General features: G+C 50.8%; 1 protein-coding gene across 2 annotated transcripts in view; it reads left to right on the top strand.

Annotated features, from left to right (window-relative positions):
• Positions 1–17,773, top strand: part of Abtb2 (ankyrin repeat and BTB domain containing 2) — a 162,031-nt gene that overhangs the window by 111,681 nt on the left and 32,577 nt on the right. For both annotated transcript variants that reach the window (XM_047518268.1, XM_047518269.1), the window contains exons 2-3: positions 8,636–8,782; positions 14,830–15,043. In XM_047518268.1, coding sequence (XP_047374224.1) covers positions 8,636–8,782; positions 14,830–15,043 — 361 coding nt within the window. The remainder of the gene's footprint in view (positions 1–8,635; positions 8,783–14,829; positions 15,044–17,773) is intronic.

Below are 17,773 nucleotides of genomic sequence, written 5' to 3' on the forward strand. Positions count from 1 at the left end.
GCCCCGCCTTCACTATGCAGGCAGGCAGCGTCCTGAGGGTGGAGGCCCTCCTCGGTCCCCTTTATTCCTGTCCCCAGAGCACAGCTGCTGCTCGGGCACCAGGTAATCAGTACACAGCCTTGAATGAATGAGTGAACAAATGCAAAACAAGCAGCCCATCTGCATCGAGTGCAGCATGGCTTTGTATGAATGTGAGCCACCGTGGCCTCTAAGAAAACAAGGTAGAGAAGCCTTGGACTCCCCCTTCCCCACCCCCATGACCTTAATAGCTTTTATATAGTATCTCATGGCTTTATCCCAAAGCCACTGGCCCTTGACAGTGAGACCATTCATAAAAATAGTTCTGTTTACTGTATGCTTCCTGTGTGTCAGGTCTTTCACCAAGCACACTCCTATATCACTTATTTTAATTCTTAAACACTCTTGTACATCAGGAGCTATCAGTAGGCATATTATACAGATGAACGAATGGAGGCTCAGAGAGGTGAAGTAACTGGTCCAGAGTCACACAGCTACTAAGTAGTAGACCTGGGTTTCAGACCCTCATCTCTGTGACTCCTATTCTTATATTTTCTGGGGAGTCTAATGTTCAGACCCCTTTGAAATTGGAACCGAAACAGATTGAAGCTGGTTGTTTGTGAGCAGGACTCCAGCACAGTACATTTCTCACTAACATACTCATGTTCTATTAATAAATACCTTGGCCATCTGCCCTGGACCTTGCAATATTTGCAGTGTTATTAACCCCCAAGGAGTGACTTGTGTCTGTCATGGGTATGCGACACTTTCATCCCTGTTTTCCTGTCTGAGCTGATGCTTGGAGGCCTGGCCCTGTTCCCTCCTTTCCCAGCTGGCTGACCTGCTCCCTAGCAAGAGATGCAGCTCAAGAATCACTGAGGCAGTGTCCGTCCTGCCTGCTCCCCACCCAGGGAGGGCAGGCCAGCCTCCCTTTTCCCAGCAGGGATTTGGGCTGTGGGGCTGGACTCTGCCTGTTCTCAGACCTCAGCATGTTGCAGCCTGCACAGGCCACTGTGGTGCAGGAAGGTCAGGCCACCTGTGGCTGCAGCCTAGCTCACAGGCACAGAGCAGGAAGACCCACTGGGGGACCCCGGTGTCACAGCCACCTGGGGCCAGGTGAAGGGGCTGGCTCGCAGCAAGGATGAGTCTGGGGTGAGACATAAACCTCACCTCCTGGCTATTAGCATGGAACTGCCTCTACCTGAGTCTAGCAGGTGGATCCTTTCCGTACCTATTTGTTTTTATCATTTATTTATTTGTAAAGTCTCTACAGAAACAACTAGGCTTTCCTTTTATTTGCTCTATTTTTCTTTTTGCCTCCATGAGCTCACAATGATTGTAGTAATATAATGGTTAATTGTTAAAAAGTCTGAAGATTAATGGGGGGAGGGGGTCATGTACAGTTTTACCTTGCCAGAATAATCATCTTTGATGTTAGATGACCTCCATTCTGAGCTCTGTACAGGTAACTAGATAACAGTGTTTTAACACTTTATTTTGACATTTAACTTCAAATAACTTGTTTGGAAGTGAAGGATATAACTTTGCTCCAAAAGAAACATTCTGTGTCACCTCGTCAGCCTCTGAGGACAGGTCTCTCCCCTCCCAGCTGTCACCACAACCATTTTTATTACACCCACAGGTCATATTCATAAATTTTGGAAAGCATAGTAATTCAAAAAGCATCATTATAACGCCAGCATGGCGAGTGCCAGCCTTACCTGGGCAGCTGGGAGCATCAGCTGGGTAAAGGGCTGATACCTTAGGTCTGACTCTTAACTGTCCTGCTCCGCCCCATTCTCAGGTTCTGCACGTTCTTCTCGGAGTGTATGACTGTTTTTCTTGTTTTCTTGTGGTGCTGGGGATCGAACCCTGGGCCTCCTATGTACTAGGCAAGCACTCCGCTGTGCAACTACACTCCAGCCCTGTGTGCATCTATTAAATGTGCTGTCGGTACACAAAAGTGACTCACTGTTGTCCTTGGCCTCCAGGAGTTAGTGCGCTCACTGCTGTGGGTCAAGAACAGTCTATGACAAAGGATTGTAGTCATGTGGCCAGTTTGCCTTTTTTTAGGGGGAGGTTATTCCAAGACTCCTGCTTCCGGGGTCACTCAAGTTCTTGGTGCGTTACATCAATCCTTTGGAGCGAGGCCACCCAGAATCTCTTAAAAAGTATTCAGAATAACACAGAGACCTTTTTCCACTGGAAAAAGCTCAGTAGCTCAAATGTTGGTTTTCTGCCCCACACTGCCCAGTGTTGTGACGATTGCTGATTTTTCCAGAGTTCACCTTTAGGTTTAATTTCCTGAAATTGATCTGCATGGTTACTCTGGCTTTATTTGACTATTTTGCAAAAATGGAGAAACAGCAGGGAACAGACTGCATTTTATTGAGTTTTTGCTTCAAAAAAATCAGATAGTAGTCCCATGATCTCTACTGGTTTGTTTTTACAAGCACCCCATAGTCACCTTCTAGGTCTGTGAGAGAACTGATATTTACCCTAATTAAATGGATCACCCTAAGGCCACTGAACAGCATGCCCAGGGGCACTTCCAAGGTCACCTGCACTGACTTGTGTGGCCATCTCGTTTTATGGTGGCCCCTCTCCCGCTCCGAATCCTTGTCCCGCTTGGAGCTTCTCTGAGATTTGGGGGAGCTGGCTGCATGAGAAAGGCAGCCCCGCGCAACTCCACCAGCAGCCCAGGGGGATAGAGCACTCCGGAGGCAGGTAAATCCCAGCCCACCTTGCTTTGTACCACTCTGAGGAGGAAGGGGTTGCTGGCAAGGAGCATGTTGTGCTTCGTCACCCTTTGATCTCGCTCTGGGTTCTCTGGCCACCTGCTCCCTGGGCAGTCATAAACGTGTGTTATTATTTTACTGCTTAATGGTGAGCTCCTGGCCCGGGGCCGGACTGTGTCGGAAGACCACCTTTCACTGGTGGTGTTCTGGTAACTTAGCCAGAGGGAGGTGTTAACCAGAGCATGGTTATTATTTGCTTTTAATTTCCTGCCCTTAGAAAGAGGGGGGAAGCGCAATGCCGGTGGGAGGTGGGTGGCTGGTGGGAGGGAAGAGCCCTGTACCCGCTGTGACTAGGGAGAGGGCCCTTTCCTTTCCTGAGCTGACCCCCGAGCCCCCTCAGGAGAGGCCGTGTGCTGTGCTGAATGCAGCGGGGACTCCTGGGGCAGGCACCCTGGGCTGGATCCCTCCTCTGCCGTTTTCTAGCTGCGCACTTAGTCAAGCGACCCAGCCGGTGGAAGCCTGTGTCCCTCATAGGCAAACGGGGCACTGTAATAGCAGCCCCTGCTGGATCTTTCTAGGGGTCCAAATGCTTGTTCATCCCATCCCTGTATGTGAGAGCCCAACTCCATGTGTCATTTTTTTAAATTATTATTTCTTTTAGTTGTAGATGGACACAATACCTTTAATTAATTTATTTTTTTATGTGATACTGAGGATCAAACCCAGTACCTCACACTTGCCAGGCAAGTGCTCTACCACTGAGCCACAGCCCCAGCCCCAACCCCAATGGTTAAACTTGCCTCCCCAACTCATTTTAGTCCCCTGCGCGCACACACACACACACACACACACACACACACACACACACACACTCTACCCCGCCTCTCTTTCCCTCTCTACCCCCTCTCCCCTCCCTCCCGTCTCCTAACATTTTCTCTGCACTTCAACTCTTGGATATCACAACATAGTGGTTGCATCGCCAGGCGATAGCTGTGCCCAGGAATTAGATGTGCTTTTGATTATTCTTGATGAGTCACTGATAGGCAGAGAATGGCAGCTGATCAGGCATATTTCATCGCACATCCAGGTTTTTCCCCCTGGTTCCTTCACTGTCCCCTTGCCTCGACCCCATGTGCCCAGCCTCTTTGAACTCAGTGAAACCCATTCAGCAAGCCGTCCTTGGGCCCACTTGTGTCCCTCTAAAGAATCTCCATCCTTGACTTTTCAATACTGTGATCTAGGATGACTAATATGCAGCAATTGGGCATTAAATGTCCTATATATAAAATTCCAGATCAGAGGGTGGAAACACTTTTAAAATATAAAATAAAAGAGTTGGATCATGTGGACTGTTTGGAAACCATTCAATGGGGCAGTATAATTTTTATTTTCAGAAGCTTACGGATTGAACTCCACCCAAGCTTCCAGCTCCTAAGAAAACTGGCAGAAGAGGCCCTGCCTTGTGCTTTTCCTCACAAGGGCCATAGAAGAGTAATCCTCTGATCCTGGTTTTCATTTCATTTCAAAGAAGTGGGACAGGCAGTGGCCTTGGCTGCCTTGGCCAATGAACTCCCTGCCAGTAGGGGGTGGGAGCTGGCAGATCTCAAGTGGGGGTTGTGGCAGAGGGACATCAATGGCTCTGACCACAGACTCAGAGGCATCAGACCTGGGGTCATTCTCCCCAGCAGGAGCACTGAGGAGTCCGGGGACCGTGCGGGTAATGGGCAGCTGAGTTTGGAGGACAGTTGGGTTCCAGCCTTGCAGGCTTCCTGACGAATGGTCGGAAAAGCTGACCTGCAGCCCTACCCAGTTTGCACAGAAAGGACGTCTTTACATTTAAAAGCGTACACAGGAGCGTGGGTGTGACGGCTGGGAGGGAAACTAAACCATAGGAAATGGCAATAGGCAGGTCTGTTTGTTCCCACTGCTGACAGTTCAGAAGTTAAACATGGCGGCAATAAGGGAGAAATGCTTTTAGGGCTCCTCTTTCTGCAACAGCAGTCCCAGGTCAGTGGGAACCTAGAGTCCAGGGCTGGACATCAAATTCACCCCCCATCTACGCAGACACATAGATGAAATCACCATCGATTCCTTCGCACTGGAAGTCTGGTTTGTCGACCCAGCGTGTGGCCATCTGCTCTGGCTTGGCGCGTGCTGGGAGGAGGCTGTACCTCTGCAGGCAGAAATCCAGGCTAAATTTCCGGCTGGTGGCCTCCAGGACCAGTCGGGTTGCCCACCTCAGTGGCACCTTCTCTGGGCACTAGTGGGAAATCACCTGGAAAGAAAATGGGCTGGCCCCTGTCCTACCACCCCATCTCCACCTCAACCCCAACCCAGGGACTGGAGCAGAACCAAGACTTGGAACATGGCTTAGAGAAACGAGGCTCTGGTGTGTTGGGCTTCGTACCTGCCCGCATCCTGGGAGGTGCTGGAGATTTTCCAGTTTACGGGCAGGATTATTTTCCTCCTTACACTCAAGAGCGGGAAAGATGTCACGTATTCTTACCTGTGCAAAGGCATTTGGATTTCATTATGAGGGCAGCGGGGAGCCTGGAAGACTACAAAGAGCAGTGTGCCAGAATGAGGGACACGTTTTTGAGAGATTGAGGTAGCGAAAGCAGTGAAGCTCTGTGGTCGGTCGACTGGAGGTGCTGGAGGAGGAGACGGCTGGTCAGGGTGACTCAGGCTCTTGCTGGGCACCTGAGTGGATACAGTGCTGCACTCAGAGAGCGGACAGCGGAGGAGAAAAGATTAGACTTCGGAGGTTCACGGGTCAGGCAACCAGAATGAGAAAAATTGAGTGAAGATAATGACTCCAGTTATTGCTCCGGCGGTGTGGAGGCTTCGCATACTGTCAGGAGCACGCGCGGGGAACGCCGTCCCAACAGAGATGCAGAATCTGTAGAAAAGGGGGAGGCAGAAGATGACCCGTCGCGCGCACTGCCTCACCCTGGTGCAGGTATTGCACAGCAATGATCCCAGTGCGCGTGGGTTTCCTCTGTAACAGGGTGTCCCCATTAATTAACGAAGGAGTGAAGGGAAACACTCCTGCACGCTTGCTTTTCCATCATGACTCAAATAAATAAAAAAATTTCATAAGGATTTTACTGAATGAAAGAAAAGAGATACCTTTTCTTTTGTTTTTGTTTTCTTGAAATTCCTTTTTCCAGAAATGGCTTTGCCCTGGGCCCACGTGGGAATTGGGAAAAGAAGACATGGAGGCAAAATGTGAGACTGGGAAGAAAATATGTTCCATGTTTAATCAGAGCTGCTGAGCAACGCGCTTACGTGGGACAGAGAATGACTTAGGGCTGATATGAAGAAAGCTTTCTTCAGGAGTAGGTCGGGAAGGCCAGCTGTGGGACTGCGTTCTGGAAGGATGGGAGGGAAGAGGAGAGCCTGCCCTGGTAGTCTCATGGGAGGCTCCAGGAGTCTCATCTGTGGGTCTCGCTTTGCATGTCCTCCCGTCAAACCTCAGGCCCAAAGGCACTGTCCTGAAATAGCCTAGGGGTGGCTTAATTCGTGGAAGTGTCAACAAGGTAGCCAAAATGAGGAAGTCATTTCACTTCATGAGCTCAAGAACAAAGAGATTGAGGTTCCAGCCCCATTCAGCTTCCGGTAACCTCGGTAGCCTTGGCGAGGCACTGAACTTTGTCTTGCCTCAGTTTCCCCATCTGTGAGATGGGTGAGGGCAGTACCTTCTGCAGTCCTGAGGGTAAAGGTGGTGACTTATGTAAACTGCTATTGCAGTGCCTGGCACATGACAAGCCCTCAGTGAGAGTCAGCTGTGGGGGTCCCTCGTCACGACTGCCCCGTCTCCCTCACTAGAAGAATTCGTTACTAGATGTCAGAAGTCTCTTAAAAGCAAAGGGCACACAAAAATGATGATGCTATCAATTGCTATTATTAATGCGAGGTTCATAATGACTTTTGCCACAGTAGTAAGTGAAGGCCCCTTTGCGTGGGTGATGACTGTGAGCACGAAGCGGGTATTAATGGGGCTGCCAGCTCCTGTTACTGGATCTATTGACATAATATTTCTCTCTGGGAATCCTTTGACAAATCAGCTGAATTTCCTGTCCCCTTGCCCTAAGCACTGTAAATTCGATCCACATGTCTCCAGTGCTGTTTCTATGGTGGAATAAGGGAGAGAAGGGGCGGAGCCGGGCTGAGCCAGGGCTCCGCAGCGGTCGGCCTGTCTGTGGGCTGGAGCATGTAGTTGGGGTGGCCTTCTCTTTTGTTTTTCCAGCCCTTCCTAATCTGTGTGGTCACTCAGCTGTCGGGGAGAATTTCTGCTTGAGGAACAGGGCCTTGGTAGGAGGTCGGGGGAGACCCAGTCACGTGCTCTTCCTCCGCCTCCTGGGAAACACAGCTTTCCCTGGGACACAAGTGCTTTGATGCCATGCTTTGCAGAGTCAGCGCTGGCTGGGATGGCAGGGCTGCTGTCACCCAGGAGGAGTGAAGGGAGGCTCGGCAGGCAGGCATCGGTCACTCCAGTGTGAAGGAAGACAGAGCCTGGCTTGGGGGAAGAGCAGCTATGTGTCACTGAAGCTGTAGAATGGTCAAGGAAGGTATTCTGCGCCCTGGGCTAGAGGAAGGCCGTCCTGCACCTTTGCCCCAGAGAGAGACACCCAAGGGTCAGGAGGGGGTGTCCGTGGGCCACCACACAGGGCCAGCCATGGGTGAGCCTTGGTGGCATGTTCCTTGGGCTCTGGGCTCATGGAGCTGGGAGCCGGGGCGGGGGTCAGTCGTGCACATTCTAGCGCCATCCCAACCTGGATCTGAATCTTAGTTAAAAACGGCTTACCTGAGCAAGTTCTTGATACTCTTCAGTGTCAGTCCTTCGAAATTGAAGATGGAGAATCAATCAGATAAATAAAGCCTGTGTTCCCAGCACAAAGTAGAAATAATAGCGGCAGCACCAGGAGAGCATTCGCTCTGAGCCAGGTACTGGTGCAGGTATTGACGTCTGGTCCCCATGGGCTGGGCTCTTGTAACCTCTAGTTAGCAGAGAATGGCCTGAGGCAGGGAGAGACTCAGCAACCTCCCTGGTTCACACCGCTGCCAGAGCTGCAGCCGGTAACTGTGAGCCCAACCTTCCACTCCAAGGCCTGTCGTCCTGCTCTGCTGTGCCACCTGGAGCTCTTGTCACGTCACATGGGTGCAGGACAGGGGTTCTAACCCAGAATTGGCCACAGCCCAGGGGCTGTCCCATTATCTCAAGAAATTTTAGAGATTTCCCCCAAAGGTGACTAAATTCCTGTGGGTATTTTTCTTAAGAAAAATTAAAAATTGGGGTGGGAGGTTTGGACATAGAAACATTGAGAAAAACAGCATTTACCAGAAGTTGGGAATCCCGGGTTTAGGCTCTGACTGCAACTGGAATCTCTGTGGCCACATGCTTTAACGAAGCAACATGTAATTTTAACACACCCTGATTGTGTTTTTCTGGTGCTTTCTAAGAAGGCACACAATGAGTTGGAGAGACTTGCTCGCTGTCACCCCTTGGGATTGATGCTGACAGCTCTGCTCACTGGCTGTTGAAGTGCTAATGAGAAACGCTAATTAGACTTGGCCAAGGGCTGGGACAGTCCCTTTCTTGGAGTGGAGAGGGCAGCGTTCCTCTTCAGTGGCAGCTCCCAGCCCCTTCTGGGCTTGAAGAAGAAAGGGGTAACTTGGGGAAGTGAGAGGACCTTTGGGTGGGCAGGACAGTCACTCCCCGCTGACTCAGCCACCCCTGAGAACCATGGAAACAAAACCGTCTCTGTCATCACACAACACCTGGGCCCAGTCAGGAGTGGACTGAGCCCTGCCGCAGCGACCGAGGCCCAAGGAGCTTCCTGCCTTCCTGAGTGTAACCTCTCCTTGCTTCCCCACAGGTGTTCTCTCCCTCCCCGCGTACTTCAGTCCCTACAATGGAGGGTCCCTGGGTCACGATGAGCGCGCCGATGCCTATGCTCAGCTGGAGCTCCGGACCCTGGAGCAGTCTCTCCTGGCCACCTGCGTGGGCAGCATCTCCGAGCTGAGTAAGTCGGCCTCGGCGTCTAGCTGGGCTGTAGAGCAGGGGTCCCAGGGAGGAGGCAAAGAAGACTCCGCCATCTGGTTCTGGCCACCACCTCCACATTTGCCCCCCTGAAAGCTAGATCCTTGGCAGACTTGTGGCCCACCGACATGTAAGATTTGGTCATCACCACAAGTAAATCTGGACTTCTAGTTTCTCTTGAAATCTCAGACGAACTAGCAGTCCTGCTCCCCAGTCCTGCCTGGCAGCTAAACCATAGTTAGTTGGGTGACCTGCAGTCTCCCCTTTGCCGCAGAACTGGCCTTCTTTGTTCATGTCACCTGCCTGACCTAAACGCCTCTGAATTTACAACCATCCTCTTTCTGAAGCTTCAGTGTAGTGTAAGGAAGGGGACTGCTGAGCCCTGCCGGCAGAGGAGGGTGTGGCTCCATGGCTCCGCCCCCAGCCTGGCTGGCTGTGGCATCTGCCAGGACCTCAGGGCTCTAGGGAACACAGTCGGTACTCTTGAATCCAGTCTGCATCCTGCGCTCTCCCTCTCCTTACCCCAGTTATTTAAGAAATCAAACTGCACACTCTGCCTCCTCAATTCTCCCTTACGCTGTTGAGACCACCCAGTGGAGAACAGTGACACATACCAAGGGTCACAGTGTGGGAAACAAAGCAGGCTCCACTCTGCTCCAGCCTTCTCTGCTTATGAGGGTTCTATTTCACTTTCTGGCCCCTGAACAGTGAATGACAAGTCTTTCTGTTCCTCCACAATACCGCTTCCTCCCTGCCTCTATTCTTGCCACATCCCAGGACAGGAAATGAAGGTGCCTGGTTCAAGATCACAGAGGACTTCCATCTTCCTGTCTCCTGACAGCTGACGGAACTGGTGCATGGCGGCCTAGGTTCCCTGCCCTGGAGGGACCCTGCAGGAAGTGGGCTCTGGGTTGAGGTTCAATCTCTACCTTGACAAATATCTCCCGGACAGTGAGCGGTCTTGGGGCCACACACAGTCCGTGCTCTGATGAGCTCTCCTGCCCAGAGCACAGTGAGCACGCTTAGCCCTCCGTTCACAGGAGAGCAGCTTGGGTTCCTTTTGCCATTGAATATTAATTGAGGGTTTAACCTGTGCAAGGCCCAGCCACCGCCACTTATCTCATTTACTCCTCAGAACAACTTGGCCAGGCTTGTCCTGGAAGTGAAGGAAAGTGGTCACAGGGACAGACATCAGAGCTGCACTGAGCTCCCGAGGTGTCTGGCTTTCTGTGTGCTTCCCATTGCTTAGGGCTACTGGCTTCCCAGGTGTGACCAGCAGCCTAGCCCCCAGCATCTGGTGACAGGCAAGGCCAAGATCAGGCTCTGGTCCTTTGCTTTTCTCATGGTACCCATTACAGTCCAAGTCAGGCACAAGGGCAGCACTCAGAAGCCTCCCCCAGGAAGGACTTCACATCATTCTGTCCTTACTGTTCAGCCCAGGGGCTAAGTTCTGTTGACTCTACCCCCTAAAACCATCCCAAGGTTTTGGTCTGCCCCTTTCACCACCTCTACTGCTACCAACCCTGCCCGAGCCAAGGCCATGTAAAGCATGCATTGGACTATGTCACTCATCTGCTGAAATCGGTCCCTTCCCCCAATGGCTTCCCAGCACACTCATTAAAGTGCAAATCATCACCATAGCCCACGAGCTGATGTATGATCTGGCTTCTTCCCCTGCCACACTTCTCTCTCAACTACACTGCAGCCACCCAGCCTGGGCCAAGTGACCTCCCACCCCCAGCCAACTGTTCACTCTGCCTGCCACGTCGTCACCCACACACCCCGGTCCTTCACTTTTTCAAGCTTCCACACAAATGGCACTGTATAATTCGGCTCCCGCCCTATCCCTCTGCCGCCCTGTGAGTTATTCAAAGCGCTGACCACCACTCGACACACATCTTTACTTGTAAATAGCTGATCCTTTCTCCTCTCTGACTAAAACATCAGCTCCATGAGAACAGAGACGCCATCTCTTTTGTCCACTGCTTTGTCCCTGGTGCAGAGAACAGTCCCTGACCCAGAGAACAGCACCTGATGTTGAGTGTGTGCACTTGTGAGCGTGCATGTGTGCACTAGAAAAAATGAGATCTATCCTACCCAACGTCCATCTCTGAAACCCCGGCCAGGCTTGGTCCCCATCCTGGCCTAATCACTCCTCAGGTCACAGAGAGGAAACACTGCAGAGATCTTTTCAGAGAGAACAGGACAGGCTATATCACACACCATGTTCCCTTGGTCCCTCCCTCTGAAACCAGAAGTTTTGCTAACCTGCTGTGGAGGAGGGAGGAGACAGAGGTGGAGGCAGGTATTGTAATTTTTCTCTCTGAGACTGAAGAACTTAATGAGGCTAGTGATACTTGGCAACGAGCACCTTGGACCTTAAAGTCTACCCTGGGTTTTACATGCAGTCACTCTCTACACCCCTTCAAGACCAGCCTGCCAGGTAGGTTAAGAGGTTTCATTCTTGTATAAGGTCCAGCTGCACCGAGAAGTTGGGTCCTAATGTTTTTGCTCTGTCCCTCTGTACCCATGAAAATTTTAAAGGGAAGGAATAAGAAATAAACAAAATGAAGCACTTCTTTTTAAAAGCGGCCAGATGTTAAAGGCCTTATTTTGAAGACAGTGCTAAATTCCAGACTCTCGCCTGCTGTTTTTATTTGATGGCTCATAATGAGGGTGGAAAGACCAGAGTGAAACCCGTAGCACCTCTAATCAAGTCTTTCATGGTTAACAAGGGCCGAGGGCTTGTTTTTCCCTGCCTGGTGGGTGTTTCTGGGCTTCAGACCAAGGTTTCATTGAGCCTAGGATCAATTGATTCTCAAGTCTAAGGAAGCAGCCACCTGTGCACCAGCAGGAGCTCAGCCCAGCAGAACCGGAGCGTCACAACTCGCCCTGGGGATGTTCCAAGGATGGCATGCCCCCCACTCTGTTACAGATCAAAACTTAGGAAAATACAATAAAAATGAATGTGTAGGAAACTGAAAGACATGTGAAATGCAAGCCCAATTTTTTAAAATTATAGACATAAAATTACTCATGTCAAATTGCTATGGATTTTTTAAAAAACTCACGGTCCACTTCTGAAGTCAATTGTGAACCAGTAACAGTCTGTGGACCTGTCCCAATGCTCAGACCACTTTCAGTAGCAGGGCGCAGTGGTCTGGAGCAAGTCTATGGGAGGCGGGGACCTGAGTTCAAGCCCCAGCTGATTCACCTGCTAGCAGTACAACTGGCACAGATCGCCGGCCTTCCATGAGCTTGTTTCCTTCCCTGTGAAATAGAAATGCCTCTCTTCCAAGGTGGTTATGAGATTAGATGAGAGTTTTTCTTCGGGTTGTCTATCACACAACCCAAAGAAAGAAAGTAGCCAGGGAGAAAAATCACCAAACAAAGCTTCTGTCTTGGCCATAAATGGGTTGCAGAGCAGTGCAAGCTTTTAGTCAAGTCTGATCAGAGTTGTCCACAGGCATCTAGTCTTGTTGGTCTTGGAGAGAAACCATTCACAGTGAGGTTTGAATAGAAGAAGAGGGGAACCTCCAGCTCCAGCCTCCTTCACAGTCCTCCTGAAGCTCTGGGGAACCTCTCTATTCCCAACTTCCCTGCTAGAAAACCTTTAGGAGCAACTTCCCTTTCTTTCTGGCATTCTAGCTAGAAATGTGCTGCCAAAGGGTTCTCCACCAATAACAATAAAACAACAATAAACATAATTAATGATAATGACTTCTATCTTGTCGAGCCTTTGGAATGATTTTTCAACAGCGTGTCTCTTTGATGGTATCGCAGACTCTTTGATTTCTCCTTCTTATGATCCTGTGGTCCTGCCAAATGTTATGACATTTAGACCTGGAGAAACAGGAGCCAGGTTTCAGCTTAGCTGTGCAACTGGCTGTGGGAGGCCAGTGGCCTGCTGGTTGCAATGCTGGTTTCTGCCACCCAGGAGCCTGAAGGCAGGGCTGGGATCTAGCATGTCAGGGCTCAGACTCCTCCCGTCCTGGGAAACGAGGGACAGGGTTTGACCACAGGCAGTGATCCTGGAAGAAAGAGCTCCTCAGGAGGTAACTATAGGATGGAGGAATAACAACAATTAATAATGAATAATATTAGTGTGATATTCATCCTTACCAAGTACTTACTCTGTGCCAAATGCGTTGTAAAGCGCTTGGTTTATTATTTCTTTGAATCCTAGAAATTGGCAGATAGGTATTGTCATTTCCATTTTGCTGAGGAAACTGAGGCTCTGATAATTACACTAGGGCACACGACTGGGAGGAGCAGAGCCCTGATTTGAAGCCACACCTATCTGACTCTGGGATCTAGGCTCTGATCAGTTTTCCTGATGACTTTCAAACCTGAATGGACATTAGAAGCATCGAAAGAACTTTCCCAAATTCCCAATGCTGGAGTCCTGACTGAACCCATGCAGTCAGTCTCTGGACACAAGCTGGCTGTCAGCACCTCACTGCCCCCAGCTGTCTCAGTCCTGGGGTTTACCAGGGCACCCCAGCAGCTAACTACAACTGTGGGATGAGCAGTTTGGGGAGAGTGGAGACCTGGAGGCAGGGGGAAGTTGGGAACAAGGAGGACTCTGGAGAGAGCTCTAATTCCAGGAGTGTCATTCATACCTGGAAGCCAGACTTCATCCCCGTGCTCGTCCTGGGAAAATTTGGCAGTAAATAAGCTTAAGTCAGGCCATACCAGAGTTGTCTTTACAAATGAGATGCATGCACAAGGCTCTCTTTGTTCACCCTCCAAATGTTTCCTGAGCACCTCATGTACAGGAGACCCTGGGATAGTGTGCAGGGCTCCAGGGACACTACGAAGCAGCGCCAGACTCCTAGAGCTACATAATGAAGATTAATTGGATAAAATGAATGGATTGACTCTGCTTTACATTTAAAGAAAATCCACTGGTCAAATTACAACCTGTTCATGACTGCCTCCTTAGGGTAAGCCAGGTCCCAGGACTTCCTGTGGAAGGGTCTGTGAGGAACCACCCTGGAAGCAGGACACGATGACCTGTAAGGGAAGCCCCCAGAGTTCTCAGGCCTAAGGAGAATGCAGTGGCGCCACTTTTCAAAGAACAGAGGTGCCTGCAGGTGTCTGGGGCTATTTCAGCTCATCCTTTCTCAGCATTGTGACCTCAAACAATGATGGGACATTTCCTGTCCAGGGCTGGTGGGATGTTGAAAAGATTGGACTTGGACAGAAGCAACACAGGATATGGGGGCCTAGGACCCCACAGACTCCAAGAGAGCATGCTGCAGCCCAGTTCACAGTGAAGTTCATGGACTTTGGAGTCAAACAGGCCTAGATTCAAATGTAGGCTCTTCTGATCTTTAGCCACATGACCACAGCTAAACCCAACCTATGTGCACCTTAGCTTCCCTGTGACCAGGAGAATGCATGGGGTCAGGGAATGTTTTTTCATCAAATAAGCCTCAATTTCTTCATCTGTAAAATGGGAATAACACTTGACCCCCCCCTAGTATCATAAGTATTGAATCATATTTCTAGGGAACTGCACCCTTGGCACACAAACCCTTGTTAAGTGGGCACTTAACAGATGATGGTGGCCATTGGTATTGAGGTGATCAAGGTTCTAAAGACCTCTCTGCTCTGAAGTCCTGGGACTTTGCACATGACAGTGCAGGAGAGAATTTCCCCAGAGCTTGTCACTGTTTGAGGCTAGGAGGAGAGACCCAGTGAGATTCCCTTGGTCAAAGAACCAGGTAAAGGCCCTGGGGTGCTGGAGAGAGTGGGGATGTTGAAAAAGAAACCACATTAGCATAAGTTCTGGAGGAGACAGCCCTGCCAAGTGTTTAACTGTTAGGGCAAGACTGGAAATGAAAGGGAAACTAAATTGCTATTGTGCATCTAGGTGACAGTTTCCACCTCCGCCTGTTGACTCTGGGGTAAACAGTAATTATGCACGAAGGGAAGGGAGCTGGTTCTCTTTAGCTACAAGCATCCCTGGGAGAACGTGGGGTGGGAACTCACTTTGTCTTTGGTTTCTCCCCCGCCCCTCCTCAGGTGACCTGGTCTCTCGAGCCATGCACCACATGCAGGGGCGCCACCCCCTGTGTCCAGGCACCAGCCCCGCCCGCCAGGCCCGCCAGCCGCCACAGCCCATCACCTGGTCCCCGGATGCCCTCCACACACTCTACTACTTCCTGCGGTGTCCACAGATGGAGTCTATGGAGAATCCCAACCTGGATCCCCCAAGAATGACCCTGAACAATGAACGGTAGGGATTGTCCTTGGATGGAGCTCCTAGTAGGATGTGTTTACAAATGTGCGTTGACCGACTGACTGACAGCTGACTCCAGAAGGGCCCTGGAGCAGGGCACCTGAGTGTGAGGAGGTGGCCGGGAGTTTAGATGGCTGAGGGGCTGGCTGGTGTGCAGTGGGATTTTTTTTTATTACCCAGGGTAGATGCAGCGCGGGGTAGTAAGGCTCAGAACGTGGGCTTTAGCCTCGGCGTTATGTGCGCCAGCTCTCGCACCCACTACCTGGACTCTCCGAAACTCAGTTGCCCCTTTAAAAACAAAATATTCCTCCCAGCTTGGTGGCACGTGCTTGTAATCTTTAGTTACTTGGGAAGCTGAAGCAAGAGGATCACAAGTTCAAGTCTGGGCAACTTACCAAGACTCTGTTTCAAAATAAATTTTAAAACAGGGTGAGGATGCAGCTCAGAGGCATCTGAGGCACTGGGTTCCATCCCCATTACCACAAAAAAAAAATAATAAAATGAGATATTCTTCTCTGCTTGAGAATTGAATGAGCTAGTGCCTTAAGAAAAAGTACCTAGGACAGTAGCTGACGGGCAACTGGCTCTGTCATTGGTACTGTCACCTCTTTGGTTGATGATGTCACACTGGTCATCATTTTCGTTAGGGATCTTGGGCACATTTTGCTCCATGAACTCATTTTACAGATCAGAACACTGGGGCCTGGCCTTTCTTTGGTCCCCATCAGATTTGTGGCTAAATACCCTCAGCATCCAAGTCTGCTGTCTCCACAGGCCCTTTCCCAGCTGAGGACAGGACCACTAAGAACAAACAGTCTGTTTACTGCACAAGGGTGGCCCCGTGAGGGGCTCAGGTAGGGGACCCAGGAGGATGTGTCGGCCTGAGGACATCTTTTCTAATTGGTCCACTAGGAGGGCTACCTGTTTAATCTTCTTCCTAGAGGCTATGCTTTTTAGATGACTTGCCCCACATCTCATATGTGTTGGCATGAGTCTCACCTGGAGGCCACTACAGGGCCATTCAAGACCAGATACATCCGGAAGTTGTGTGCTTGATGGTCCAGATGGCAGGAATGGCACTCGGCGTAGGAAGCCCCATCTGCATAGATTTCGCCACACAGTAGGGCCCAGCTGAGGCCGTCTGGAGCAAGGTGGCCTGAGACCTTGCCCCAGCTGCCCATGGTCTTGGAGTCTGCTCCACAGCCAGACCTACCTCTCCAGGGTCCCCTCAGTCAGAGAAGGCACAGGAGCTAAGGTCAATTCCTGTTTTGTGGTTCATTGAAAATAGCCACTGGAAAAGTAGTGGCAAGCCTGTGGACAGACAGCAACACCAGAAGCTGGGAGTGCAGTGGCCCTGGAGTCCAGTGGCCTGGCACAAACAATAGCTCTGGCATTCAGGGACCTAAGACCTTTATGCAAGGTTCCAAGCTTCCCTGTCCTCATTTCCTCAGCCATAAATATGGGAGGGGTGAGGAGGCAGGTGGGAGGGTTGCCCAGAGGCAGGCAGTGTTAGTGGGGCCTTACCAGGTGCTAGCACTGCATGGAGCACCCAGCAGGTGTACGCACTACCAGAAAAGAGGTGCTCTTCATAGCCCCGTTTTACAGACGAGTAGATGGAGGCATGGAGAGACTCAGTAACTAACAAAGGCCACGCAGACTGTGCTTCTCATAACCTGCACCGTACCACCTGTCACTGGGAGAAATGTAAAGCAACTTTGGCCTGGTATGTGTGCATGGTATATATTCCCGGTAAATGGTGCTACCCTGTTATTACCAATGTCATTATGATGTCTGGAAGGTGAATGCAAGGCTGCAAAGGTCACTCGGGCCTGACACAGGACTAGAGCTGCAGGGAACTCCAGGCATTCTGAAAGGAGCATCCAGTGGGAGGCGGAGCCAGGGCACAGGCTCCGTGCTCCAGCTGTTTCTGCTTTGAAGCAACAGCCTTGTGGTCATAGGGGTTGGCTGGGAGGGAGAGAGGGCAAGGCAGATATCTGGGGAGGAGCAGAGGTTCCCGGACACCCGCCCAAGCAAAGATGGCTGGGAGAAGAAGACAAGAGCTCTCCCCAGGCCTGCTGCCTTGGGCTGGGCTGCTTGACCTTGAGGCTGTGCAGTGGCACTGTCCCTTTGGAGAGTAGCTTCTGGCTTTCCCCAGGAGTTCTCAGCCCCAGCGCTCTGACAGCAGCATCAGCCTTCTCTGTGGCTTAACTACATGTGGTGTCGCAGCTGAGCACTCCTGGTAATGGACATGTGCGTGCGTTTAGATGCCGAATTATCTAAAACCACACGGCCTGTGGCACAAGTCAACTGCTTGCAAAGGTATTTTTCCATGAATCATTTCAAATGAGTATTAGACTCATAGAAAATTGGAATCACCATTAGGGAGAAAAACTCAAATTTTTCTGATTTTAGTACTAAAAGCAGGATACCCTAAAACTACCTGGCAAACAGTGTCATTGAGCAGCAAGAAGAGAGAGAGAGACATGGTTAGAGGTACAGGGATGAAGTACATGGGAGGTGAACTGGTCCTCTGCTTCAGAGCCCGGGGCGCTGGAGGAGTGACAGGCAAGAGGAGTGGCCATTAGCTTAAGCCCCAGCCTGTCCCAGTCCTGCATGGTGACCCTCTAGGGAGGGAGGCTTGGGGCCTGCCAGTGTCCAGGACATAAGCTGGGGGAGTCCAGGCTGGGATGGAGCCTAGAAGTATCCGGTGTCATGACTCCTTGGCCA

Source organism: Sciurus carolinensis, chromosome 11 (assembly GCF_902686445.1).
Source record: "Sciurus carolinensis chromosome 11, mSciCar1.2, whole genome shotgun sequence".
Taxonomy (NCBI): domain Eukaryota; kingdom Metazoa; phylum Chordata; class Mammalia; order Rodentia; family Sciuridae; genus Sciurus; species Sciurus carolinensis.